The 27,663-nt window shown below is 41.0% G+C and overlaps 2 protein-coding genes across 4 annotated transcripts; one reads left to right on the top strand and one right to left on the bottom strand.

The window, feature by feature from the left end:
• Window positions 1–1,355: 1,355 nt before the first annotated feature.
• LOC100494424 (cytochrome P450 2K1) lies at window positions 1,356–16,709 on the bottom strand. Of its 2 annotated transcripts, none has more exons than XM_018094493.2 (10): window positions 16,655–16,709; window positions 14,578–14,770; window positions 13,649–13,811; window positions 11,479–11,628; window positions 10,553–10,713; window positions 9,825–10,001; window positions 8,629–8,770; window positions 5,382–5,566; window positions 4,499–4,640; window positions 1,356–3,029 (listed from the first exon to the last, which is right to left on the bottom strand). In XM_018094493.2, exons 2-10 carry the CDS (start codon window positions 14,746–14,748, stop codon window positions 2,851–2,853), a joined length of 1,470 nt encoding a protein of 489 aa, XP_017949982.2. In that variant the 5' UTR covers window positions 14,749–14,770; window positions 16,655–16,709; the 3' UTR covers window positions 1,356–2,850. The 2 variants fall into 2 exon arrangements, with proteins under 2 accessions (XP_017949982.2, XP_002944453.3); XM_002944407.5 differs by having other exon boundaries at window positions 16,620–16,704.
• On the top strand, window positions 15,804–27,409 carry cyp2a13l (cytochrome P450 family 2 subfamily A member 13 like). Of its 2 annotated transcripts, none has more exons than XM_031901644.1 (11): window positions 15,804–15,920; window positions 17,036–17,117; window positions 18,275–18,471; window positions 19,466–19,622; window positions 22,201–22,350; window positions 22,687–22,847; window positions 23,006–23,182; window positions 23,654–23,789; window positions 24,964–25,148; window positions 26,280–26,421; window positions 26,621–27,409. In XM_031901644.1, exons 3-11 carry the CDS (start codon window positions 18,289–18,291, stop codon window positions 26,797–26,799), a joined length of 1,470 nt encoding a protein of 489 aa, XP_031757504.1. In that variant the 5' UTR covers window positions 15,804–15,920; window positions 17,036–17,117; window positions 18,275–18,288; the 3' UTR covers window positions 26,800–27,409. The 2 variants fall into 2 exon arrangements, with proteins under 2 accessions (XP_031757504.1, NP_001004878.1); NM_001004878.1 differs by lacking the exon at window positions 15,804–15,920 and adding an exon at window positions 16,822–16,883 and having other exon boundaries at window positions 26,621–26,931.
• The last annotated feature ends 254 nt before the right edge of the window (window positions 27,410–27,663 follow it).

Below are 27,663 nucleotides of genomic sequence, written 5' to 3'. Positions count from 1 at the left end.
TTCCTGTTCATTATTAATTGCTATTGTGGTGCTCTAAGAAAGCACAGCATTGTATAGGTGTTTGGAGGCAAGCTGATAATCAGGGCTGGATTTTTACTGGGGGCACCTGGGGCCCAACAGCCTTCACCTCCCTCCACTCTCCTTTCATATGCGCAATAGGACCTTTGGGTCAAAAAACTTTTTAAAAGAGAAGCTAAAAACTTTGGGTAATTGCTTACTGTGTTGGGATGCCTAAACTGGATAACACCCGGATAATTGGGGGAGTTGACAGCTCTAGGCATGCCACCCCTAAATTTGTGCTGCACTAGGCACATGTCTTTGTGGCTTTGCCACAAATCCAGGCCTTCTGATAATCCAGCCAATGCTCCATTGTGTCTACAGCCCCTACCGCTTATCATATTTCTCCTTCCTCTGATAGAGAAGCATCTCTAATTGCTGCATTCTCATTTCTCTGCCACAAATCCGGGCCTGCAGATAATCCAGCCAATGCTCCGTTGTGTCTACCCCCCCCTACCGCTTATCATCTCTCTCCTCCCTCTTATAGAGAAGCATCTCTGATTGCTGCATTCTCATTTCTCTGCCTCTCCTGCCACCACCCACCAACACAAAGCTCCAGGAGCAACCCCCCACAATTCCCTGCAAAAGAACCTGCTTTTAGGGTAATGGTTTGGGTGGCAGATAAAAGAAGAGCACTGGGTCAGTTTTTGAGAGACAGGGCCTCCCAAACAGTATTTCACATGTATATGGTTTCCTAATTTGTTATAATTTACAAGAGGTGTTGAGGTGAGTTATTATCTTGTCACCTGTCAAGCTTTCATCACATTGGCTGGTAAGAGGGACAGGTATGTTTGTGAACTCCTCTGTGACTTATAATATCCTTATATTTTACAATAATGGGTACATTATTCACTGTTTGCATGTATGTGTGTGTGCACGCAATGGAAATGCCAAAATGGATGTCAACTTGACCAGAGCATGAGTTCTATTAGACTCCACCCACAGATTAGGTGGAGCTCATTAGGGCTCACCAGAAAAAGACAGTCGCTAACAGGCACTTGTAGGGTACATGGCAGTAGGTGCTACTGTGAAAATGACATTTTGGTCTATTGCCAATGCTAAGAATGGTGGCGAGCATAAAGTCATTTATTGAATTACCATCAACAGAATATTAAGGCACAAATGAGTGAAGGCAGTAATCTTACCTCCTTCTTATTGCCTAGAAATAAATAAAAAACAAAGTGTAGAACAGGGTTTTTTAAAAAAAATTTTGGCTTCATGTACTAACTACACTCCCCTATTCACTCTTCCACATCTGTCAGAACAAAGTGACTGTAGTCATTCAACGAGGAGGCAGCTTTAACCATTTTCAAATTTAATAAAAATGTAATAAAACACTGCTCGAGAAATACATCAGAAGCCTCAGAAGTCCTTTCTCAAGTCTTTCCTGAGCAGAGCAACATCACAACAGTTTTCTGTTTTCCTTCTGAATGTATCTCTCATCTTTCTCTTTAAATGTACAGTCAAAAGAACTTACCAGCAGGGGACGCTGTAATGAAATTCATTATACTGCCAATTATTAAAAAACGTAATAACTCTGAAACCAAAAAAAAATATTGTAAACAGCAAAAGTGCTTAGAAAAGCACTCGGAGCAATTTTTAAAGATTTTACTTATCCTTTATATGGTCAGAACACCAAAAATGTACTTGCACAGCGGACTGTGTCCTTGCTCAGAGTTCAAACTTTATTTAAATATTCACCAGAATTAATATATTATGTATAAAATGGAAAGTAGAGTTAAAAATCTGTATAAAGTTTATAAAGTTACACAACACAAGTTGTGCACATCCCTTAATTGGCCTTCCTACTTGGATTGTGGTGACAGATGACATATTTATCGTTATATTCAACATTTTCAACATAATTATCAATAATATCAATGATCCTTGCTGAACTGTTTATAGTCTTGGTGCCATTATGGAAGAAAGAAATTCACGATTCAAGTTTGAGAGTTTATAGAGCGGTCAATGGGAGTTGCCTAGGCAAAGTCAAGCCATATTTTCTTTATTATTAAATAAGCCACCATTCAAAATGCGAGTTTAGTTGAGGTAGAAAAACAATCTCGAATTCAGAAACTTGACAATTGATAAATAAGCCCATTTCTCTGTAGCCTTACAAGTCTTATGCCCTATGATTAGGTGCCTTTTAGGTTACAGAGATGGTGATTTAAATAGATACGATATTCTATTTGGCCAAGTGAGGGAATCTTCACATGTATGGGCACCTTAAGGGCTGTCAGGCCTTGACAGAGGCTGGCTATATTTACATGGGCAATCACTGACATATGGCTAGGATGTGCCAAGCCTAAAAACCAATTGCTAGGATTAAGACTGGACCTTTCCTAATTTGCAGCTTGCCTGGACCCAACATTTCCACTCTTTTTTGGTTTCAGGCCCCCCTATTTTGTGGCCCCAAATTGTAAATAATTTCTTTACATCAGTAAATCTGCCTAAAATCCAATATGTCATGTTTGGTCTAGAAAAAAATGACATACTTTTTCAAACACCAGTTATTGCGTCGGGACGTATAAAAATATCCTATATTGTGGCCCAAAAACATGAATACAATAAACTACTAATGTAAAACATAGAAAATACATATATTTAAATATGCACATATGGTAAAAAAAACAAAACAATGCTACATATTTATGAAAATGGCAGCTACAAATAGAAGAGAATCTCAGTGCCCTCTGGGGATTAACATGTCCTTCTCACACAGGTTTCCTTTTTCATTTGTTGTATTTTTTTTCTTTCATCTCATTAGAAGACTGATTGTATTGCCATTTTTTTCTAGCTGCAAGCCAAAGTACAAATGTTTTGGTTCAGAGGGGTGGACGTCATTGAATCTGCACAGGTCAGTTGGACCTCAACTCCAGGAGGGGGTTGGAATGTGAAGTTCTGCAGTAACTTTGTGAAGAACAAGAAGAGCTCCATCTTGGCCAACGTCTCTCCGGCACAAATTCTTTTACCTAAGAGGGAAAGCTGGTGAGTCCATATTAAAAAATCATTTTTACATTAATCAGCAAGTCAGATTTACTCATAAAAGCACTCATAAAGCACTCATAAGCACTCATACTCATTTACTCATAAAGCACTAAGAGGTTATAGAAGAGAACCCCCAATGAATAGATGCTCATTAGATCATATACATTTTCACCTTTTTATTCAATGCATTTTCCAGTGCCAAGTGATATGTTGGGTTAAACTTACTATCAACTATTTTACTCCACTATTCTGTTCTGTGCTTAACTATCCTCTCCTGTTGTTCATGACCATTGTATCCTGACTGTTCTTATCATTCTATCCCACAATACTAACCATATAACCCTACATAACCATGCTATTCTGTCACATCCTCACTCCTTACACAATCTCCCCTACCCCACTGATTCTGCCATTCAGTCCTACACTCTGTGCTGTTATACTCATGTTTCTATCTAATATATATATTCTCACACATTCTATAGCCACACATTTTCTCCATATTGCCATACACATTCTCCCAATTCTGTTTCTATTCCATCCCATATATTCTCACCCCTAGAGATGTAGCGAACTGTTCACCGGCGAACTAATTCGCGTGAACATCGGGTGTTCGGAAGTTCGCGAACTTTCTGCGTATGTTCGCAATTTCAGTTCGCCGCGGTTTTTTTTCCACTGCGTTTTTTCTCTGCGTTTTTTCTCGCCCTAAAAACGCCGCACAAGCCACACATGGCGTTTTTCAGCCTAGTACTGGTGTAAGCAAATCCCATTTCCATGGTGCTAATAGTGCGAAATAGCAAAAAACGCAACGTATTTCCGCTAGGTCTGCCAGCTGCCTTTGCGGTTTTACGCAACGCTGTGTCAACAATGTATTTTTCAGAGAAGTTTTTGCCCTTGATCCCCCTCCTGCATGCCACTGTCCAGGTCGTGGCACCCTTTAAACAACTTTAAAATCAGTTTTCTGGCCAGAAATGGCTTTTCTAGGTTTTAAAGTTCGCCTTCCCATTGAAGTCTATGGGGTTCGCAAAGTTCGCGAATATTCGCGCTTTTTGGCGTAAGTTCGCGAATGGGTTCGCAAACTTTTTTTTTGAGGTTCGCTACATCCCTACTCACCACTGCACATACCCGTTCCCCTTCAACACATTCTTCTCATTCAATCCTGCTCATTATCGCAACTACTGTATATCTTACACATTTTTATCATTCTATCCTGATTCTAACCAATCTGTTGTACATAGTAATGAAGTTTGTACATATTCTCACCATTCTATTGTGAACATATGGATCATTTTTCGACATTCTCGCTGAAAAGTCCTCACATTTATTCATTCAGATAACTAATATTATAATATAGTTGCGAAATACAATAGTAACCCCTATAAAGGTATACTGTACACTTAGCTACTGTAAATGCATAGAGCCATTCAGCTATACTGATTAAACAGATTCTCTGTACCTGCTGAGAAGGGAAGGAAGGCCTCATTTTTCACAAAATTTCCATCTGAGTCAAGGAAATGTTCCGGGTAAAATTCTTCCGGCTTTTTGAAATAGGCTTTATCTCTTAGAACCGAAGTCAGCAGTGGCATTATTTGGGTTCCCTAAAAATGTTTTAAAAGAATGTAACCCATCAGGAAAGAAAAGAATTCCCACAGAAACATTAAGGGGCACATTTACACGATACGGTAAAAATTCGGAGTAACCACGATAATTTCTGAAGTTCTAAAATGTCTCGAATACAAAAATATCACAATTGGGTTCCAAAAGTCACAATATTTTAGTGCCAAAAAGTTTATGTCATGAAAACCTTTCTGGCTTTGATGCCTTCAATAGGACTCAATGGGACTCGACAGATCCAACCCGGTGAAAAGATAGTCCCGAGGAAAGTGTAACCAAAGCGTTAACCAATTCCAAAATGTTTATATTCTTTGCGCAAAGTATGTTTTTTCCGTGGAAATTTTATGAAAACCATGAAAAAGTTGTGGAATTTTAACAAACTTTTTGCATACATTCTGAAATGTTCTATAAGTTAGAAATTATCTCAAAATTGTTTAGTAAATGTGTCCCCTAGTGATAACTGATTACTCTTTGGGATCCCCGTAGGTAACCGTCAGCTGAATCAGTCTAGACTTCTAGTAGTTCCAGAAGTATCCTGAGATACCCTTCAACCCCAAAGATACCCTGCACCCCCATTTGCACCCCCAACATTCCCCTAGTAGAATAAGCCCTACATATATGTAGCTTAGTATACACAGTGTGAAAAAGTAAAATATGGGTGTAATGCAAAATCCTTTGCACTACAAATAAAGTGCTCTTCAAAAGGAAACTGTCAATAACAATAACTTTGGAATGAAAAAGCCCCTGAATGTGACGTCCTTAGTTGTTGCATGGGGAACATTAGTAGGGGCGATGTTGGCAAATCTCTGGATCTCATGAATAACAGCATCAGTATAGGGCATTAGTTTCCGGTGCTCGAGCCGAGGTTCTGCTGATCCAATCACTCTGTCAATTTCATCTTGAACATTTTCTGGAAGAAACATAAAAGTGAATATGAAGCAGTGTTTGAAGGGATCCACATATAACCATTATTATTATTTAGAGAGATTACACATCATTCGCAAGTGGAGCTTACAATCTAGGGTTCGTATCATGTTCCTATTATGTGGAGACAAATAACCTGCCTGTATGTCATTAGAGTGTGGGAGGGAACTGAAACACGGGGAGAAAATACCAACTCCATACAGAAACACCCCATAATGCAGTGATCCCCAACCAGTGGCTCAGGGAAACATTTTTGTTCACCAAACCCCTTGGATGTTGCCCCCAGTGGCCTCAAAGTTGGTGCCTATTTTTCAATTTCTGACTTGGGGCACGTTTTGGAGGCATAAAGACCTATGTCTTGTAGATTGTAAGCTCTTTTAGGCCGGCTCTCTTCCCCTCTTGTATCGGTTATTGATTGCTTTATATGTTACTCCTTGTAGAGTGTAAGCTCTTTTGGGCAGGGCTCTCTTCACCACTTGTATCGGTTATTGGTTGCTTTATATGTTACTCTGTATGTCTCCTTGTAGAGTGTAAGCTCTTTTGGGCAGGGCTCTCTTCCCCTCTTGTATCGGTTATTGATTGCTTTATATGTTACTCTGTATGTCTCCTTGTAGATTGTAAGCTCTTTTGGGCAGGGCTCTCTTCCCCTCTTGTATCGGTTATTGATTGCTTTATATGTTACTCCTTGTAGATTGTAAGCTCTTTTGGGCAGGGCTCTCTTCACCACTTGTATCGGTTATTGGTTGCTTTATATGTTACTCTGTATGTCTCCTTGTAGAGTGTAAGCTCTTTTGGGCAGGGCTCTCTTCACCTCTTGTATCGGTTATTGATTGCTTTATATGTTACTCTGTATGTCTCCTTGTAGATTGTAAGCTCTTTTGGGCAGGGCTCTCTTCACCTCTTGTATCGGTTATTGATTGCTTTATATGTTACTCTGTATGTCTCCTTGTAGAGTGTAAGCTCTTTTGAGCAGGGTTCTCTTCACCTCTTGTATCGGTTATTGATTGCTTTATATGTTACTCTGTATGTCTCCTTGTAGAGTGTAAGCTCTTTTGGGCAGGGTTCTCTTCACCTCTTGTATCGGTTATTGATTGCTTTATATGTTACTCTGTATGTCTCCTTGTAGAGTGTAAGCTCTTTTGGGCAGGGCTCTCTTCACCTCTTGTATCGGTTATTGATTGCTTTATATGTTACTCTGTATGTCTCCTTGTAGATTGTAAGCTCTTTTGGGCAGGGCTCTCTTCACCTCTTGTATCGGTTATTGATTGCTTTATATGTTACTCTGTATGTCTCCTTGTAGAGTGTAAGCTCTTTTGAGCAGGGTTCTCTTCACCTCTTGTATCGGTTATTGATTGCTTTATATGTTACTCTGTATGTCTCCTTGTAGAGTGTAAGCTCTTTTGGGCAGGGCTCTCTTCACCTCTTGTATCGGTTATTGATTGCTTTATATGTTACTCTGTATGTCTCCTTGTAGAGTGTAAGCTCTTTTGAGCAGGGTTCTCTTCACCTCTTGTATCGGTTATTGATTGCTTTATATGTTACTCTGTATGTCTCCTTGTAGATTGTAAGCTCTTTTGGGCAGGGCTCTCTTCACCTCTTGTATCGGTTATTGATTGCTTTATATGTTACTCTGTATGTCTCCTTGTAGATTGTAAGCTCTTTTGAGCAGGGTTCTCTTCACCTCTTGTATCGGTTATTGATTGCTTTATATGTTACTCTGTATGTCTCCTTGTAGATTGTAAGCTCTTTTGGGCAGGGCTCTCTTCCCCTCCTGTATCGGTTACTGATTGCTTTATATGTTACTCTGTATGTCCAATGTATGTAACCCACTTATTGTACAGCGCTGCAGGGTATGTTGGCGCTTTATAATATATAATATCCTACTAGGAAAGCTTTTTTGGTTGTGTTGCTCCCCAGCTTTTTTTTCATTGAAATGTTGCTCATGGGTATAACAAAGTTTGGGGATCCCTGCCATAATGCCATATTCAAAGTATTTACTTTAATTACAATGTGAAATATTATTGTATAGCATAAAGTGAAATATAATTGCATAGAATGAACAAGTTAGGTCATGCCTCTCATCTATCTCAGCAATGTCCTGTTGTGCCCAGAAACCCCCGAAACCCTCCCAAGTACGCAGTTCAGGACTCTCTGACCTGATCTGGGACCATTAGGCGTAATTAGGAAAAATGTTTAGTACCACTGAACTACTTGGTTGGTACAGCATGTCCAGTAATAAGATAAAGCATTTTTAGCCTGATTACATGAGCACAATGAAAACAAATCAGCTATCCGCTGAGAAGCCTTTGCATAAACAAACCCCTCCCACACTTGGTACACTTAGGAGCCCATTTACAAACCATCAGGATTCTTAGCGCTAAAAGCCGCCGGGAAAAAAGTTGCAATTTTTTCTAGATTTACTATGCATCTAAACGGCTAAAAATCCAAATCCGACAATTCGCCACGTTACATTTATCGAGTTCATGTAGAAGTCAATGGCAAAGTTCCCTTCCCTTTCCTTGTCACGATACTTTCGAAGTTTTGGATTTTTGATGATTTTTGACAATTCTAAAAAGCTGCTTTTTTGGAGTGACAATTAGAAAAATTTGAGTTTTCCCGCATGGACTTTTCATATCGATGTTTTTTTTCAGTAAATGTCAGACATTCGAGGAAATTTAGTCGAATTTAAAAATTCAAAAATAAATGAGAAATTATAGAGTTTTAGTAAATGTGGCCCTTAGGGGCCCATTTATGAATGGTCCCATTTTTTTCTGCGATTTGTACTTTTTTGCACTAAAAATATGATTTTTTAATCTAAAAAAGTTAGTTTTTTTGGCATTTATTATGCGAGAAAATGGGAGAGACATGACTGTAAAAATGCACCCTCCAAAAGCTGTTGAGGTCATGTAAAAGTTGGGAGCTATGGAATAAATATAGAATAGATCCTTTGGGAGCAGTTACACATGCCCCATCCTCAACCATCAGCTTTACTGTGTCTATGCCCTACTGACAAACAATGGGGTCCATCTGAGCATGAAAAATGCTTACTTTGAACCTCTGGATACTTCATCATTAGTAGGAGGCCCCATCGGAGAGTGGTAGAAGTCGTCTCCATTCCAGCGCCAAATAAATTGCCTAAAAGGACTGTCAAATTTTCGTCGTGAAAAAACTTTGTAGAGGAAAGCTTCTCCTGAAATTGCATATCTCAGTTAATACACTGTGTATTATAGAGTAAGAAGGCACAAAACATTTCAGGAGATGTTTTTGAATTATGGAGAAGGGTTTTCATGGTTTGTAAACTGCCCTGTTGCCAATGCCCAAAGGTGCAGGTCCTTGTGCTCCAGCATGGAGCTTTCTGGATCAATACAGTGCTGTATGCATAAGGAGAGGGCTTAGTATGTGACTGCTGCCTAAAAATATCTGCAACATAAAAGCAAAACTAAAGGCAACCATTACATAAGACAGCGATCCCCAACCAGTGGCCCGGGGGTAACATATTGCTCCCCAACCCCTTGGGTGTTGCTCTCAGTGCCCCCAAACCAGGTAGTTATTTTTGAATTCCTGACTTGGGGGCAAGTTTTGGTTGAATAAAAACCAAGTATAATGCCAAACAGAGCCTTCTGTAGGCTGCCAGTCCACATAGGGGCTATTAAGTAGCCATTTATAGCCCTTATTGGCACCCCCAGGAACATTTTTCATGCTTGTGTTGCTCCCCAACACTTTTTCCATTTAAATGTGGCTCCCAGGGACCCCTGACATAAGAGAAGACAGTAACCTTCCCATCACTTTCCCTTACCTTTATCCTTTGCTCCCACCCTAACCTTGGGGCATATATTTACTGAAGGTGAAAAGAAAGTTCACCTTTTTATAAATAACACCAGTGGAGCAGTAGAGGTCTCATCTGGCAACTGTGGCAAAATAAGTACGTCCCACAGTCCCTAAGTGTCACCTTATCTAGAATCATTGATGCTGCCCTTCCTGGCACCATTACCTCTTTCATGTTCTGCCACAAGTTCTCCAGAGTTTCTTATTGGTGTCTCTCAATACCTTATACTGCATAGTTGGTGCAATCCCCTTGCTAATTAAACGTTAATGCCTACTAGCCTAGTTAGCGCCAACAGGGCACCTAGGGTCATGTTAATATTAATAACAAATATTAGTAGACAAGCGCAAAGGTCCTGTATTTGAAGCAAATAGAACTTGTCTATAACTAACACAACAGTGAATACTGAATTTAGCCTTACCTCTTGTTGCTTGACAAGGAAAACATCAATAAGATCCCTCTGGTCATTTACATCCAGATGTTCTCTGTGTCTGGTGAAGGTCTCTTTAAGAAAGTCATATAGTTTTGCGGTGTTTGCACCAACCGTTTTGTGCCTTCCAGGAATCCATCGCATTATAGACGGATATGTGTTATACAGCTTTAAGACATAATACAAAGACATTTGTATAAACAAAGAAAGCAAAACGGAAAGGATCTGGGCAAACATGTCTCACCCTGGGAAGGAGACCAAGTAAAAGATGACCAACCACTGTGCCAAAGTGTTCAAAAGGGAAGGTGCTGTAGAACTAAAAGATTTCAGGCTACAGTTCCATATGGGTAGATGTAGGGTAGGTTCCATAAACAAGTCAAAAGGGTTGAGGAGACCTCCTCATACAAATGCAAATAGACCAAAGGGATTCTGGGAACAAAATACTTAAGGCTCTTAAAAAAATCCCATTTACATGGGTTTATCCTATAGGCTAAAGCTCACCCACTGGGTTTTTGGAGCAGAAGCCAAGATAATAGCTGATCAGATTCCCAACTACAGACCGGTTTCGCCCTTCTTAGGGCTCATCAGTGTAGCGCGGGGTTTTCTGATCAGCTTAGGTAGAGCCAGGAGTGGGGATTCAAGAACAAGTCAAAAGGGTTGAGGAGACCACCTCATACCAGACCAAATAGACCAAAAGGATTCTGGGAACAAATTCTTACCATAACGATAGGACTTCCGCCAATCCTGATATTCTCACTGACTATGTTTATAAGCTTGAGCAGCGTTGGATCCTGATACTCAAAGCGGTGGTTGAGCAGTATGTGCACAATGATGTTGGCTACAGCCGCATTCATTATCATGGTGTTATCAAATGGCTTCCCTGGGGTATAGAGGAAAGAAGAAGGGGTAAGTGTATAACACTTTTTTGGCCCAGCTCACAATTTTAGCTTCTCTTATCTGGGCCCAGGTGGTGGTGATTGTAGGAAGGAATGGTGTTTGGTGGAACGACAATCGTGTGGGTCTTAACCAGGAGATGTTTCTTTAACATTATAGAGGTATGTACTTAGCACATTCAGTCACATGAGGCAGTTTGTGACATTCAGATAGGAAGTTGACAAGCACCATGTAGGAGATGGGGCAAGTAAATTCACCAGTAAAGAGATACCTGCTAGTGTTCCTGCTTCCCCTTGCATTATTTTTTATGGCCCACCCCAACATGCAAACACATAGGGGGCCATTTACTAATGGTCAGATTGTTTTTTCAGTTTTTTTTATAGCATTGAAAGCCGCCAAAAAAAAGCTGCAACTTTTTTTGGATTTACTATGCTTAAAAATGGCTGAAAATCTTGCCAAGCTCATGTAGAAGTCAATGGCAGATGTCCCTTCCCTTTCCTGGAGGAACGTTTGTGAGCTTTACAACTTTGGAGGTTTTGGATTTTTGACTCTGTTTTTTTGCGCAATGGTTTGAAAAAGTAAAGATTTCAATGCGGCAACTTTTCTGCAACTTTTTCCCACATGTACTTTTTCCATTCAGACTATAGGTAAATGTCAGACATTGGTGACAATGAGTTTATTTGAATTATACAGAAAAAAATGAGAAACGCTAGAGTTTTAGTAAATCTGCCCCATACACCCTCGCTCCTACCTTCATACGACTTGAAAACGCCCACTAAGCAGTCACTTTCTTCAGAAATTCTGTCTTCTATTGTTTTTTTCCCCATCCCAAAGTCTCTTAGTGTAGATAGAGTGAATCTTCTCATTACTTTCCAGTTCTCCCCATGAGCAAAGACAATACCTAAACAGAAAAATAAACAGAGAAACAAAAAAATCTAAAGGTGGCCATACACGCACCGATATTATCGTACGAAACCTCGTTTTGTACGATAATCGGTGCGTGTATGGTATGTCGGCGAGTCGACCGATATCGCAGGAACCTGCTGATATCGGATGACTCACCGATCGGACCAGTTGGAAAATTTTGATCGGGCGCCATAGAAGGCGCCTGACCAAAATTCTCCCTTCAGATCTGAATCGGCAGAAGGAGGTAGAAATCCTATTGTTTCTACCTCCTTACCTGCCGATTCAGCCCTGAATGGTGTGTGGCGGATCTTACGATGTTAGATCGCCACGTGTATGGCCACCTTTAGCCTTATCCATCTGTTTATATAGAGACAATGCTGTGACTAAAGTTAGTCCAACCCTGACCAAAATGCCAGAGACTCAGAACCCTTCAAGTTTGTATATATTTCCTTCTTCCTACATAGGATCTTGTAGCTTAACCCATGTGTCAACCATTACATTACATTACATTAACATTTATTTATAAAGCGCCAACATATTCCGCAGCGCTGTACAATAAGTGGGTTACATACATTGGACATACAGAGTAACATATAAAGCAATCAATAACCGATACAAGAGGTGAAGAGAGCCCTGCCCAAAAGAGCTTACAATCTACAAGGAGACATACAGAGTAACATATAAAGCAACCAATAACCGATACAAGAGGGGAAGAGAGCCCTGCCCAAAAGAGCTTACAATCTACAAGGAGACATACAGAGTAACATATAAAGCAATCAATAACCGATACAAGAGGTGAAGAGGGCCCTGCCCAAAAGAGCTTACAATCAACCATTTTACCCTGTTTGACTGATAAACATGATAATATAGTCGACATTTGCTAAAAGTATAAGCCGAAAAATTTGCGAATCTTTCAAAAGATTCACGAAACAGCGGAAAATTTGCGAAACGACGAAAATGTCGCGCGTCAAAAAAAATTGTCACCCGCGGCTATTATTTCGTCGCCCGCAGCTATTATTTCGTTGCGCGGCTATTATTACGTCGCCCGCGGCTATTATTTTGTCACGCGGCTATTATTTCGTCACGCGGCTATTATTTTGACGCCCGCGGCTATTATTTCGTCGTGCAGCTATTATTTCGTCGCCCGCAGCTATTATTTTGTCACGCGGCTATTATTTTGTCACCAGCGGCTATTATTTCGTCGCGTGGCTATTATTTCGCCGTGTGGCTATTATTTCGTCGTGTGGCTATTATTTCGTCGCCCGCGGCTATTATTTCATCGCGTGGCTATTATTTCGTTGCCCACGGCTATAATTTAGTCACGCGGCTATTATTTCGTCGCCTGCGACAATTTTTAGACGCACGCTGCAAATTTTTTCAGCCATTTCGTGAAACAATCTGCCAATGGCCTATCAAGCTTCCCTCTAGTGTGACCACAACCTGGGTAACTGTGAATCATCATCCACAAATGTCCAGCCAATCAGCCCTTGGTCCTGTTACCTACCACTGGCACTTTCCTCATCTATTTGTTTGGCCAAACTGCACAATCCCAATAGCCAGCAACTTAGCCAATGGTTTCCAACTTTACCGACAATAACGTTTCATTTGTTTGTAGGTTGTTGTGAACATGATAAAAGATAAGGACTGGGAGCGGCGCAAGAAACAGGACCGGAGAGGGAGGGGTGGGTGAGGGAGACCGGGAGGGAGCAGCACAAGGCAGGACGGACGGACACTTGAGAAGGACGTGAGACAGGAGATGCCAGTGACAGGGCCGTGTATAGTGAGGAAGTGCGGAAGTGCGGAAAGGCGGGAGGGGGACTGGGTGGTAAATTAGCTGCTTGGAGAGAGCAACAGCTGGATGTGCCATTTGTTATAAACAGCATGTTCTGACGTAGGAACGTGCTGTTTATAAGAATATAATTCTTACATAAATTACAGTTTTGTCGCATAGAAGAATGACCAGACTGTAGATTAAATACCTATAAATTAACTTTAAATTTATTTTGAATAGTTACCATGTCCGTTAGAAACCTCATCAAAGACTGGAATTTTTGCCCTCCCCGAGAACTCCTCGGCGTGGTTGATAAGAGCGTCTCTCACTGTGTCGGTGCCACAAAGCACTACAACGTCTCGCGTCCCGAGCTTAACACTGTATACTGAGCCGTACTTCTCAGCCAGCTGTATTGGAAGCATGAATGGGACACTGTCAGCTTAATAATGATAATATTAATGCTTTATATGCTTCTTAAATAATGTCTTATATTAATTAAAGGGATACAGTCACCTATAAACAATGCGTAGTGTGTAAAGCATTGTAACATACAGCAACACAATCATGTAAGATGAAAAAATCAATATAATTGATTATATTAATAATATGGAGTAAACCAAACAAACCCCCCCTAACAAGCCACCCCCCTGGGCCACTGACAAATGACAAACAATGTAGGTCTCTGTAAAAATATATCACATAAACCGGCTCATATGTAAAACCCGGCTTCATCTAAATAAACCATTTTCATAAAAATATACTTTTTTAGCAGTATGTGCCATTGGGTAATCCTAAATAGGAAACTGCCATTTTAAGTACTAAGGGCCGCCCCCTGGGATCATAGGATTCACAGTGCACACAAACAAGCCAAGGCACACATACATGCTAGGCCCCATCAGCCAATGAATGGACAGAGTTCTGCCTTTTGCTCCCACACTACTTCCTGTTACAGTTAGAGCTGCATCACTTCCTGTCAGCTGATCTCTGAGGGAGCACACAGCCCATCACTAAATGGCGGCTCAAGGGAAAGGATGTAAAAGGGCAATATTTACTGATATATATATTCCAGTTTAAGATTCTTTAATAGGTCACTTAACATAACACAAACTCTGTTGGGTAATTATTCTGGGGGTGTAGTTTCCCTTTAAAACAGGTGATAGTATTAGTTATTACCTCCATAAATGTTAGATGGGGTTTCTTCATATTAATCATGTGCAGATTCCCAATGAGGGGTAATGGTTTGGGCCCAGGAGGGGAGTTCTCAGGTCTTTCTTTCCCGCCATAGAAGATTTTATATAGAAAAATACAAATGACGACAGACAGAAGTACAGAGACCGGATCCATGGCAATTAGCTTTTAGTTATACCTGCAATTAGAAAAAACATAACAAAATTACACACATTTTGTCAATGATAGGGAAAAAAGCAATAACAGGTTTGATTCAGGTATCATGAACCATAGCAACCAATCAACAAAAAACCTGGCCCTCCCCAGTCTGCAGACAGGGGGCAGTCCAGTCCAGAAGAGCCAAGTGCTGCACCTCAGGGCACAGGGTCCCTTTGCCCCCATGCAGGGTAATTAACCCTATTTGACTGTACCACTAGGGTGTATTCAGCTATTTCCCTTCTACTTCATCCCAGTTAGTCTTCTCCATTGTAATAAATAAATAAAGAAGTAATTGAGGAAGCCGTTTGATCACCCTGGGAACGATGCTTAGGGGAAGGCCATTGGCTGAGTGGATTACAACTCAATGGTGATTGGCTAAAAGGGTGATTGGGAATTTTAGGTGTGAGGTAACTAGAGGGATCAGTTTTCAGCTTAGCGAGCGAAAGTGCCCCCACCATGCCGCCCTAGTTGGCTTTGGGCAGTGGCAGTCAGCTTAGTAATAGGTTTATTGTCACAGCTTTAGGTAGGGTAGTGGGGTCCTGGGCAATGTGGGCAAAGTGGTGTTAAATGCAGCCATATACTCTGGATATTGCCAGAATGAACTTCTGCAGAAATTTATATTGGTCTTTTTTGTCCGATTTTTTTAAAATAAAAGAGGTGTTTTTGTGCTGGACTTTTTCACAAACAACTGACATTTATACTCTGGATATTGTGAGAATGGACTTCTGCAGAAATTTATATTGGTCTTTTTTCACAAACAATTGACATTTATACTCTGGATATTGTGAGAATGGGACTTCTGCAGAAATTTATATTGGTCTTTTCTGTATTTGACTTTTTTTTAAAAATGTTTTTGTTGTGCTGGACTTTTTCACAAACAATGTGTTCCTGAATAGGATTGGTGGTGCTTAATTATCCTGTCAATCACTCACCTACTGATTAGGGGTGGGGTTCCATTACTGTTTTAAGCTTTGTTTTTTCACTGTGTGGCTATCCTGACGAAGGGGTAACCGCCCAATAAATGGGGTAAACTCCCCAGCTGAAATTTTCCTTGAGTGCAGTCTCTATTTCTGCAGCCAGCCATACCGGTTTAAGGCTTTCTTTGCTTTGGAGGGTTCAGTTGCCATAAGGTAATCTTGTACAATTGTTGGGTAGCTGGAGCCCCTACGTACCCGTAGAGGCAGGATGATTGCAGCAGATGGCGGCTACGGGCTTCCAGCGGTGATGGTGGCGTTGGTACTTTAATACTTCATTGTTTGGAAAGGAGCATCCTATTGCCATATACTGACAAAGAATTAGGCTAGTTAATCTCAAGGATGTTTAATATTCATCTGTTTAAATGTGTGTTAATTTATGTTTATTGTATAGCTTTTGTGTAAACTGTTTTTAAAGTTAATATGAATTGAAGATTATCAACTGGGAACATCTAATTAAGCTGTGGCCTGTTCCACATCCAACAAGTCAAACATGTCTGGTGGTGTTGTGGTCTCCTTTTGGTAAAAGGGGGTGGGATGGATGGATGGCATTAGGGTGAGGGGTGAGGCCGCATTGCACGTTGACCATGGGATGATAAAGAGACCTGCGGCTTTTCTATTCCAGATTAGAGCCAAGACACAGCGGTTATTAGGAGTAGTCTAGTACAGAAGCCACAGCTCGTGCAACTTGCTCTATCTCTGTCTCGCTGCCCCTGCAATCCTTACTCAATGCAACTGCTCACAATGTGTTATCCTCTTCTAAATAGAAGATATCTCCTCCTCTTCCCTTCTAACATCACATTATGGCTCCCACCCATACCCAGCCCCAGTAAGCTATAAATCCCTGCTCCTTACCTTCAACTACACTTGTATTTTTGCTTGATATTTACCAGGATATTTCTCTCTCACTCCCCTCCTGCTCTCCAATCCCTTCTGCCAGCTCCACATTCCACAAGAATTCTTTTCTTTATTTATTATTGTCTCCCAGTGTCCCCTCCCCAGTAGTAACCCCTCCTCTCCCAGTCTGTTTATTTCAGTAGGCGCTTCAGAAGTTCACTCCTACTCCCCTGTATTTTTATATATATATATAATATTATGTGCATAATGTGGGTGCAACAGGTATGTGCGGCAGCCCCTCACTGCTCTTCCCTGGGTCTGAGACAGAGCAAGAGACATTTATCCAGTGGTTTTGAGAGGAAATTGGGCTGGACGGTTATGTTTCCCTGACCCGACCAAGAAGAAATTTAAGATATATATGTTTGTTTGTATAGGAAGCGAGGGGAAGAACAGAGAGCTCTGTATGGGACCCTGGGACTCAGGGTTACTGGGAAGCCTAAGGGATCCTGTATATAGGTGAGTGGTTCTTATTATGATTTATGGTGAAAATCCTGGGGTCGGAAGCATTGTTGATATATATGTGTGAAACATATGTAAGTATATTTTTATTGTATTTATAGCTCTTCTTATGTGCACAGTGCCGAGCAGCAGAACAATAGAACAAATAGGGGTCAGTACAATAATACATAGCGGAAGCTTCTCTTTCACATTGACACTTGGCCCATGTAACTGTAATCTGTATTTATTATTGTAATGACCCCTGTTCTGCTGATTTATCCTTCTGCTGTACAGTGCTGTGTGCATAAGTAGCTCTATATACATAAAAATACATACTGTATGTGCAAAACACAGTTACGTTAACCAATAACACCACAGGAAACATATGAGATCCTTCATGCTGTTTAGATTTTAGGGGGTTTTCTCCTTACAGAAGCGCCAGCCTGGGGTATAAAGTAAGTGATTACAATCACTGGGGGGTGCCTAACATTTGCCTGTAGTACTCCTGCTACAAATGACAGATGGCATTGATCCTTGGGGGTAATTGTAAAGTTGTAGTAGTCTAGTGACTGTGGTATTGTAATCTCAGCATTGTGTTACTGCCGGTCAAAGGGCGGAACACGTGCCAATCCTGTCTGGGCTGTTTATTCCCTGCTGGGAGAGGAATAAACCAAGGTGCTCCCAGCCCTACCTGTGACTGCAGTAAAGGAGAAATATCAGTCAGGTAACTTTTTTATAGAATGTTCTGTTTGTTAATTTAGAGAGTTAATATGTATTGGTTTCTCTATATTCAATATTATTCAATGTTTTATATTTTGTACTAAATAATGTTTGGTATGTGCTGCATACAGGAGGGGCAGCGGGTGAGAAGCACACCCTATAGTCTCTGTGACATATAGACTTCCCAAGGTGGCAAAGGAAGATGCTAGGGAAGCTTTACTCCTAAATATCCCCCCCCCTTACATACAGTGCCCCCTTACACCTGATAGTACTGAACAAATAGATCTAATTGAACTCCTGTCCCAACCTGTCCTGTCCCCGGGCAGAAGTACTTGCTTCTCCTACTGGGTGTGCGCTGCCGGCCCCGGCCTGTATAATACACATTGGAGCCAGCTTGATTATCTGAGCTGATAATATAATTATGAAATGTTCTTTATTGTGGTTTCTCACTACAGGTCAGGGTGGAACCATGTTGGCCGCTGATCCAATGACAATACTCCTCTCAGCCTTTATTTGCCTTCTTCTGGGATTTGTTTTGTTTGGCAGGAAAAGGAATGTTTGTCAGAATTTCCCTCCGGGTCCAAGACCCCTTCCAGTTATTGGCAATTTACTCCTTATGGATAGGAAACAACCCTATAAAGCATTGTTAAAGGTAAAACATCTTCAGGTGAAATGAAAGTCAAGGCAAAAAAAAGTCATGGTTGCATAAAAAAAAGTTGCTGAAATTTTTCAGCAAAGCAAATTGGACAGAGTTGCTCATTACTACATAAAAATGATAAAGTGTTTTTGCTTAGTTAGTTTCTAATTCTCTTTTCATTGACCCTATTTTTTTATGCCCCCTGAGCTACAAACATGGGTTGAGGGGTTGTGTGTAGGGCTATAAATGCATCCTTTTGTTTAATTAATATTGTTTACTTTGAGATACCTACTTTAAAAAGGGACAAAGGCACCTGTAGGACATTGTAATCTAGCATTACTGAAAAAAAGATGGAGGTTTAAGGGGTGCTCACCCCAAAAAAGTAAGAAGATGTGTGCCAGTGAAGGCCACCCTAACTTTAAAAGTGTGGGGAAATACATAAAGCTGCACCGTATGATATATTTTCATTAATATACTCTGTTTCTCAGAAGACTGTGGATTTTTGGGACCATGCATCACCCTCAAAGCTACAATCTCTGCCCCAGTGGTGCTGGGTTTGTATTCTAAAAGCATGAGCTGTTGGTGAGTCACAAGGACAGGTTTGGGCAACCATGATTTAGGCCACTATGGTCTACCTACCCTACAAAAAGTATATACCTACTTGTAAAAATGGGGGTTTGAGGGGTTCTTACCCCCAAAAAAGCCACCACCCTAAGTTTTGGGAAAAACATAGAGCTACACTTTATGGATATATTCCCATTTAATCTTCATCAGGAGCCACGTTTGGGGAGCCAAGGGGACCATCATAATCAGTGCTACAATCTCTGCCCCAGTGGTGCTGGGTTTGTATTCTAAAAACATGAGCTGTTGGTGAGTCACAAGGACAGGTTTGGGGACCTATGATCTAGGCCACTGTGTGCTACCTACCCTATATAGCAGTATACATTAGTAATGTAAAGTAACAGCCACAATGTCAAGTGAATTAAATTAAATTCATTTTTAATATCAGGTATCTAAAAAGTATGGCCCTGTATGCAGTTTTCAGATAGGACCATTGAAGACGGTTGTCCTGTGTGGCTATGATACAGTGAAAGATGCCCTTCTCAATGATGAGTTTGCTGACCGGCCTGCCATGCCTATGCTTGATGATGTAGCCAAAGGCCACGGTAAGATTTGATTAATACAAATTGATTAATTATTAGTCACTGCTACAAACATTGCTATTTGTTTTTTTGGGGGGGGGTTTGGTTAAACAAGAGCACAATCAGTTCAAAAATGAAATGAACAAAGGTAAAGGCTTATCCATTTGTTAGTGACTTGGAAGTGTAAGGTTATTGGTAAATGGAAGTGCTGGACTATAGCAGCTCTCTGGAGGGCGGGTGTTGCAGAACTATAATTCTCAGTGAGCGCAATAAATGGGCGCCAGTGGTTCATAAAAACAATGATTCCTTCTATTATTGGCATGGATATAACACCTGTGTATTGGGCATTAGTCACAGATGATACAGTTGTTAAGCATATAGTCAAAGAACCTTCAGAAGTGTTTGCCCAACAGGGGCCAGTGACCACTCTATGGATAGTCAAACTTAAAAATGTCCAACTTCAAAATTCAGGCCCTCCAACCTAGGCGAGCTACAGTAGTCCCTAAAGGCTGCCATACACGGGCCGATTCTAGCTGCTGATATGGGTCCCTTAGACTGATTCAGCAGCTTATGGGCCCATGTAGGGGCACTAACAACTGGCCTGAAATAGATAGACAGATATCAATCGGGCAGGTTTAAAAATTAGTCGGATCGGGGACCACATCGGCTTGTTGATGCGGTTCCCGAACTAACGGACACCTATACCCGTTGTTCTAATTCAATCGTTTGGCCCGAATTAGCCCAATATCACCCACTCGTAGGTGGGGATATCGGGAGAGCAGATGTATGGCCACCTTTACTTGTGTCCCTATCCTGAGATGGTAAACTAAGGACCCTTATCCTTCTGCTTTCCTCATAGAAGCATCAGGCTGCTCACCAAATACCCTGATCCTAACTCGCACTCCTATAATGAGTTATAATAGAAATATAAACTAACTTCCCCTGCTGGGCCTACATCCGCCTAACAACCCCTCCTGGTTAGTTATGGAACAGCCAGGACCATACTGTTACACAAGTTCTGGAAACAGCGTCCCCTCATAACTGCGATTTAGCACCCAACTTAGCTGTCTATAAACTTTAGGGGACCACCTGCAAACATAAAGGGTAACTAATTTATCAGTCCCCTACAGAAGCCAGCATTTAAAGTACTTCCTCTGTCTAGTGGATAGAAAATTACTTACATCTGCACATCTGAATCCTTTTCTTCTCGAGAAGAGATCTGGACATCTTTAATTTATACTGTGAGTGGCAGATAATTTTTTATTGTTGCTAGGTATATGCATCTGAAATTTAACATATGCATGATACTTTTATGCGTAACTAAATTAATCTTTGATATAGAAGGATGTAGGAGAATGGCACTCTGTAGCAGTTGGAGCCAATAATATATGGTCCTATATTGTAATTCCTTTTGCAAATGAGAACTGTATAGGGGCAGAATTACAATATAGGACCATATATTGTTGGCTTTAACCACAGTGCACTTTGCTCTCCATTTAAAGCTTGAAACTTGAATTGAATGGAGGATTATGATCAGGGCCGCCATCAGGGGGGCACAAGGGGGACAGTTGTCCCAGGCCCGGGCAATCTTCACTTTTAAAGGCCCAGCAGTGCTACAGTTTTCTGACTAGCTCGGGCCCCCTTTAGTTTATTACGGGCCCTGTCATCCGTAATGCAATCTGATTGGTCACGCCCCGTGTGTACGTGTGACGTCAGTATGCACAGGGAGCAACAGAGCCCAAAGTCACCAGAGCTGTCGCTGCAGAAGGAGCCGCTGCCATCACAGAAGAAGCTGCCACAGAAGAAGCCAAATAAGAAGCCGGATCTTGGGGGCAATTGGGGACACTGTGTATGGGGGGCCCTGGCCAGCATAGCATTAGGGGGGCACTGTGTATGGGGGGAAATTACTGTAGCTGCACTGTGTATTGGGGCAATAGGGGGCACTGTCTTTGGGGGACCCTGGCCAGCATAGCGTATGAGGGGCACTGTGTATGGGGGCACTGTCTTAGGGGGCAATTGGGGGCACTGTGTATAGGGGCCCTGGCCAGCATAGCATTAGGGGGGCACTGTGTATGGGGGGCAATTACTGTAGCTGCACTGTGTATTGGGGCAATAGGGGGCACTGTCTTTGGGGGACCCTGGCCAGCATAGCGTATGAGGGGCACTATGTATGGGGGCACTGTCTTAGGGGGCAATTGGGGGCACTGTGTATAGGGGCCCTGGCCAGCATAGCGTTAGGGGTGGAAACTGTGTTAGGGGGGCTCTGATACTTTTTAAGTCTGTGTGTTCTTTGTACTGATGGGAGGGGCCATTGGGCGCGGTGGGGCCCAGAAAATTTTGTTGTGAGGAGGCCTCGTGATTTATGATGGCAGCCCTGATTATGATGGTGGCTGACCAAGCTGGTGGTGTTATCACAGAAGCAGAGATCACAATGTATGAATACAAGTCCCTATTACAAACTCCCATTGGACAAAAAAGCATCCTCTGAGATTGAGTATGTCCATCTAGAGCAGGACCATCTAACTGAAGACATTGCAGCTGAGCAATAGATGTCTCTGTTTTAGATTTTCTGGATTAAAACACAGTTTTTATTTCTGCAAAGGTATTCTCTCTTCCAATGGTGAGAACTGGAGGGTGATGAGACGCTTTGCTCTTTCGACACTTAGAGACTTTGGAATGGGGAAGAAGACGATAGAGAGCAAGATCAATGAAGAATGTGATCATTTAGTGCAAAAGTTTAGCTCCTACGGAGGTCAGTATTGTTTGTTGGTCAGATCCAACACAATGACTGGTCAAACTGCTAAACCAACGTGCAGGCCAGCCGAACAAAGTGTTGCCAGACAACCCCACACGTGCACCAAAATGGGTCATCGTATATTGTATTATTTTTAACTCAGCCTGACCAGTTTTGGGTTGATCACAACAAAGGTTGATTGGCTAAAGTGACCATTATAGGAGCCCATACACACACACACAATCCTAAAGTTTGGTTAGTCATATTAATGGCAATATTTGGGCAGCTTCGCTAGGAATTTTATGCAGAACTAGAATTTGTGCTGAAATGACCTTGTCTATGTTTACACTGAAGGAAAACCCTTTGACACCACTATGATAATGAACGCAGCTGTAGCCAACATAATCGCTTCCATTTTACTCAGTCATCGATTTCATTATGAAAATCCAACGTTGCTGAGACTCCTGAAATTAGTGAATGAAAACACGAAGTTCATGGCAAGCCGCATAGCCATGGTAAGCACGTAAACATACGTTCTATATTACGTTTAATATTATGTGATTGCTTATTGTACAATTGCAAATTGTAACTGTATTTTGCCCCATTTCACAAGGATACAATGGCAGTCTGTTAATAATATAATAACGTTTGTTCACGGTTTATATTTTACAAGCTCTACAACACTTTCCCCTCTATAATGCGTTGGATACCCGGATGCCACAAATCCATTTATAAGAACGCACAGGAGCTGCTGGAATTTATTAGAGAGACTTTTTCAAAACAAAAAGTCGAGTTGGACATAAATGACCAGAGAAACCTCATCGATGCATTCCTTTCCAGGCAACAGGAGGTACAGTCGGCTTTATTCTGCATTCATACCCTTTAACTTGTATAAATGAGTATTATGGATAGTCACCTAAAGATGTGTAGGAATCACCCCATAAACACCAATCAGCATTGAGGTTTCAACTGTCTCAACCTTTAGTCAAGAATCTTTTGCAGTTAAAATGGAACTTCCAAAAAGAATTCTCATTCATGGCTGTTATACAAACCAATACAGAAAGCCATGATGCCCCTTATGGCAATAGCTTACAATCTATGCCTTAGTAGAGCTGCAGTCTCTTTTTGATTGGACAGTAATGTCATACACAGGCTGATCATGGTCATTAGTCAGTCTGGATCTTTGTTTTGTCAGACCGACCATGGTGCCATCACTCAATAAAGCTCCAAATGTAGAATGGAGGTCATTTGTGTGGATACAATTTCGCCAAGTTCAACTGTCATTCACAACCTAAAGTTTGTTTTGTAATTCATTTTTTAGCCTAATTCTGGAAAATATTTCCACGATGACAATCTGACAATACTCGTGTTTGATTTATTTGTTGCCGGCATGGAGACAACTTCAACGACTCTGAGATGGGCACTTCTGTTAATGATGAAATATCCAGAAATCCAAAGTAAGGAAGCAGTGGAACATTACCTCTCTGTATAACAATATCACACCATACTCTATGTACTTGCAAACTACCTGAGTCTCAACTCAATATCATTTTATTTGCTGCTCAACTGCAGCCTAATCAGGCAGCTACTTACAGTTGGCCAAATCAAAATACTAAACTGGAGTACGGAATGGAGGTCCTATCCTATTAACCCTCCATTTACTCCAGGGACTCACGGCTTTTCCATGATAAACATCATTAGCTGCTGCACAAACAGGCATTTTACCCGGTGCTAACATTATGCCACTTTTAACAATGGTGAAAAATACACCAAACAGTGTTTGTATTCCTTGTATTGCTCACAATAGATGATAGATAGTTAGATAGATAGTTAGATTGATAGATGATAGATAGATAGATAGATAGATGATAGACAGATTGATAGATAGATGATAGATAGATAGATAATAGGCAGATAGATAGATAATAGGCAGATAGATAGATAGATAGATAGATAGATAGATGATAGACAGATAGATAGATAATAGGCAGATAGATAGATAGATAGATAGATAGATGATAGATAGATAGATAATAGGCAGATAGATAGATACAGTACATAGAATATAGTGCTATGGCTGAATGGCTAAAACAGCAATTTATATATTCATAGGAAGGCTATATTTTTTAGGAAAAGATATGGCCATAGAATATTCTGTACAGAGATTTTTATTGAGGAAATGGATGACATTTTGGTAAAAAAATATCTCTCAGACTTGGAAGAACTGTTTTTCTCAGCATCAAAACCTTACACAACATCTACTGATTTTTATATCCATGATTGGTCAATATTATATTCATTACATAGCTTGGAAGAGTGATATTAAGGGAAAAGGAAAGCCTAAATTATTAGGGGGTGCCAAATGTTAGGAACCCCCCAGTGATTGTAATTGCTTACTTAAAACTCCTGGGAGAAAACTGCACCGGCCTGGGGTAAATGGAGACGATCAATCCTCTTCCTTGCTGCCCTTTTGCAGCAATCCTGGGGCCCGCACATGCTCAGTTGAGTTAGAGTAAGACATGCAGATGCAGGACCTATTTTTTGATTTATAATTTATAATATTTTAATAATAAGCCCCTGGAAGGGCTTGAATAATGACATTGATATTTTTATTTCCTTTATCGTCACCAGAGAAGGTCCAAGATGAAATAGAGAAAGTGATTGGCTCAGCTGAGCCCAGAGCAGAGCACAGGAAAGAGATGCCCTATACTGATGCTGTAATCCATGAAATCCAGAGATTTGCCAACATCTTTCCAATGAATGGCCCCCATGCAACTACAAAGGATGTCACTTTCAGGGGATTTCTAATACCCAAAGTAAGAAGTAATGAATATTGCTGGGCTCATTCGTGGCTATAACATATTTGTTATGAACAGGAAACTCCTATAAAAATCCTTTCCATGATACCCCTGCTGGTTGTGTGGACATCAGAAGGACCTCAGTCCTAGGAGCTCACAGTGCACCTCCATTATATCGTTCATGTATGGTAATAACCCAAATCATATCTAGAAAACATTGAGGCAGAGCTTTACAAAGTCATGCTTTGGTCCTTTTTGTGGCTGGCTCTGTAAACTATCCAAACCATATGTGTGAGTTTTGTGGGGTGGGGATATGTGGTCCACAAAGTCTAATACTATACATGGAGAAAGCAATTGAATGGTCCCATATAAGGCTTCCAACTACATGACCTAGTATAGATTTTTGTAGGTTGTGGTGATGACATAGTGAAGGATAAGTTAGATGTTTGTGGCAGACATTTTGTCTATACCTGTGGGATTATGGGGAGAAACATGGTGAGGTCATATCCTGGGATTACAGCTTGGCACACAAGAGACATTGTACTGGGACATTATAAGGGACATGTTGAGGGGACTTTAGTGGAGACTGGTTGAAGCAGAGAATGGGAAGACACAGGGGTTGTCCCATTGTGGGCAGAGACAAGGTAGGGGCAGATTTATCAAAGTGTTATATTAGACCTCACTACAGAAAAACCCACCCACTTTCTATTCATTCCTATAGGATGTTCAGAATTGTATTTAAAATGGAGAATTTTAGCTTTCAGCTATTAATAAATAAAATTTTTTTTTCCTTTCTAAATGCTCAATATATGGGCAGCATGGTGGCTCAGTCCCTGACACTCCTGCCTTGCAGCACTTGGGTCCTGAGTTCAATCCCAGCCAGGGCACTATCTGCAAGGGGTTTGTATGTTCTCCATGTGTCTGCGTGGGTTTCTTCCCACACTCCAAAAACATACAGGCAGGTTAATTGGGTTCTGACTATACTGACCATAGTGTGTGTGAATGTGATAGGGACCTTAGATTAAAAGCTCCTCTGGGGCGGGGACTGATGTGAATGATGAATAAACTCTGGAAATGTGTTGGCGCTATATAAATAATAAATAAAATAAACTATAAAAATGTTATAATGCACAATGTTCATCTCTTTAGGGCACCTTTGTAATTCCATTGCTGGCATCTGTACTGAAAGATGAGAATTACTTTAAGAAGCCGAATGAATTTTACCCGGAACATTTCCTCGACTCAGAAGGACATTTTGTGAAAAACGACGCGTTCCTTCCCTTCTCAGCAGGTACTGAAGGGGCCGCACACTTATATAGTTTGGCCATAAAACTACAATTACAATGCGCAATATAAATTCACACTGCAGTAGACAGTCTAAAGAACATTATTACATTGTTGAATGAGATTGAGAATTTCCATTATTCATGTGGAATTTTATTCTGTGTCTATCATTACATACCCCAATATCTGTTGTTTCGGTAAATTAGGCCGCAGAAGCTGTGCCGGAGAGAATTTGGCTAGAATGGAACTGTTCCTGTTCTTCACAAGCCTCCTGCAGAACTTCACATTTCAGGCTCCACCTGGGGAGGAACTTGATCTCACCCCTGACGTTGGTATCGCTACGCCCCCTATGCAACATACTGTTTGTGCTTTGCCTCGTGCCTGAGGCTAGTGCGTTGACTAACTGAATATTCCTCTTAAAATGTACTTTGTTATCTTGAGTTACATTTGTAGTTTGGGTTCTGCAGGCTGGAGGGGCCACGCCAACACAAAATGTAATAAAAACGTTCTAATTTTACCCACTTGTGTTAACCATATAAGCCAATTAGATGTTGGTTTTGAAACAGCTGCCTGCTGTTTGTTTGCTATAGGTTAATAAACACGTAGCAAACGTATAGGAGAAGCCACAGATTGTAGGCATGACTTACCTAAGACCCTGGGCCTGTGCTCCTGATGCTAAAGTGGTCCAAGGTACGTCTGTAAGCACTATGTTGTGATCTTTATCCACTTTGTTGTACTTCTTTTTCAGCCCCAGACTTGGGTGATTGGGCAGTAGAGTAATAAGCTGGTTGTTTGTTTTTAAGTTTGGCTTTTCCCTCTACTGTACATGATACATAATAAGACACAGCTGGAAAATTTCAGATTTTATTTGATTGACTATAAAGTAACAGTTGAATTAAAAATATGGAACGATGTTGCTATGAGCAGGGTACAGGGATTATAGGGGACCTGTCACCCAGACATAACTGTATAATAAAAGTCCTTTTCAAATTAAACATGAAACCAAATTCCTTTTTTTGTTAAGACATCTATACCCACTATAAAGGCATTTAAAAAATACCATCTGTCATCATATATTGCCTTTCCCGCCCCTATACCTTAGGCATAGAGGCTGGGCAGACAATTGCTTTCACTTTCCATTCAGCACTCACTTTCCCCCTCCCTCCTCACCATCTAATTGTGTAGCCAGTGTATGGACATGGGCATCAGGTCCCCTATTCTGGCACATAAACTAGAAGTTGGGGTGATA

The sequence above is a fragment of the Xenopus tropicalis genome, chromosome 5, assembly GCF_000004195.4.
Source record: "Xenopus tropicalis strain Nigerian chromosome 5, UCB_Xtro_10.0, whole genome shotgun sequence".
NCBI classification, from domain to species: domain Eukaryota; kingdom Metazoa; phylum Chordata; class Amphibia; order Anura; family Pipidae; genus Xenopus; species Xenopus tropicalis.
The sequence above is the reverse complement of the archived record's forward strand: the minus strand, read 5'-3'. Positions and strand labels throughout refer to the sequence as shown.

Bases quoted from the DNA above. Each gene is read 5' to 3' on its own strand.
- cyp2a13l (XM_031901644.1), top strand. From the start codon at position 18,289: ATGTTGGCCGCTGATCCAATGACAATACTCCTCTCAGCCTTTATTTGC. The intron at 22,351-22,686 runs GTCAGTATTGTT...TTTACACTGAAG, and splicing joins AAAGTTTAGCTCCTACGGAG to GAAAACCCTTTGACACCACT. The intron at 23,790-24,963 runs GTAAGGAAGCAG...TATCGTCACCAG, and splicing joins GAAATATCCAGAAATCCAAA to AGAAGGTCCAAGATGAAATA.
- LOC100494424 (XM_018094493.2), bottom strand. From the start codon at position 14,748: ATGGATCCGGTCTCTGTACTTCTGTCTGTCGTCATTTGTATTTTTCTA. The intron at 10,714-11,478 runs GTAGGAGCGAGG...TCTATACCCCAG, and splicing joins CGTTTTCAAGTCGTATGAAG to GGAAGCCATTTGATAACACC. The intron at 4,641-5,381 runs TTATTGTTATTG...AAACATTTTTAG, and splicing joins GGGGCTTTTTCATTCCAAAG to GGAACCCAAATAATGCCACT.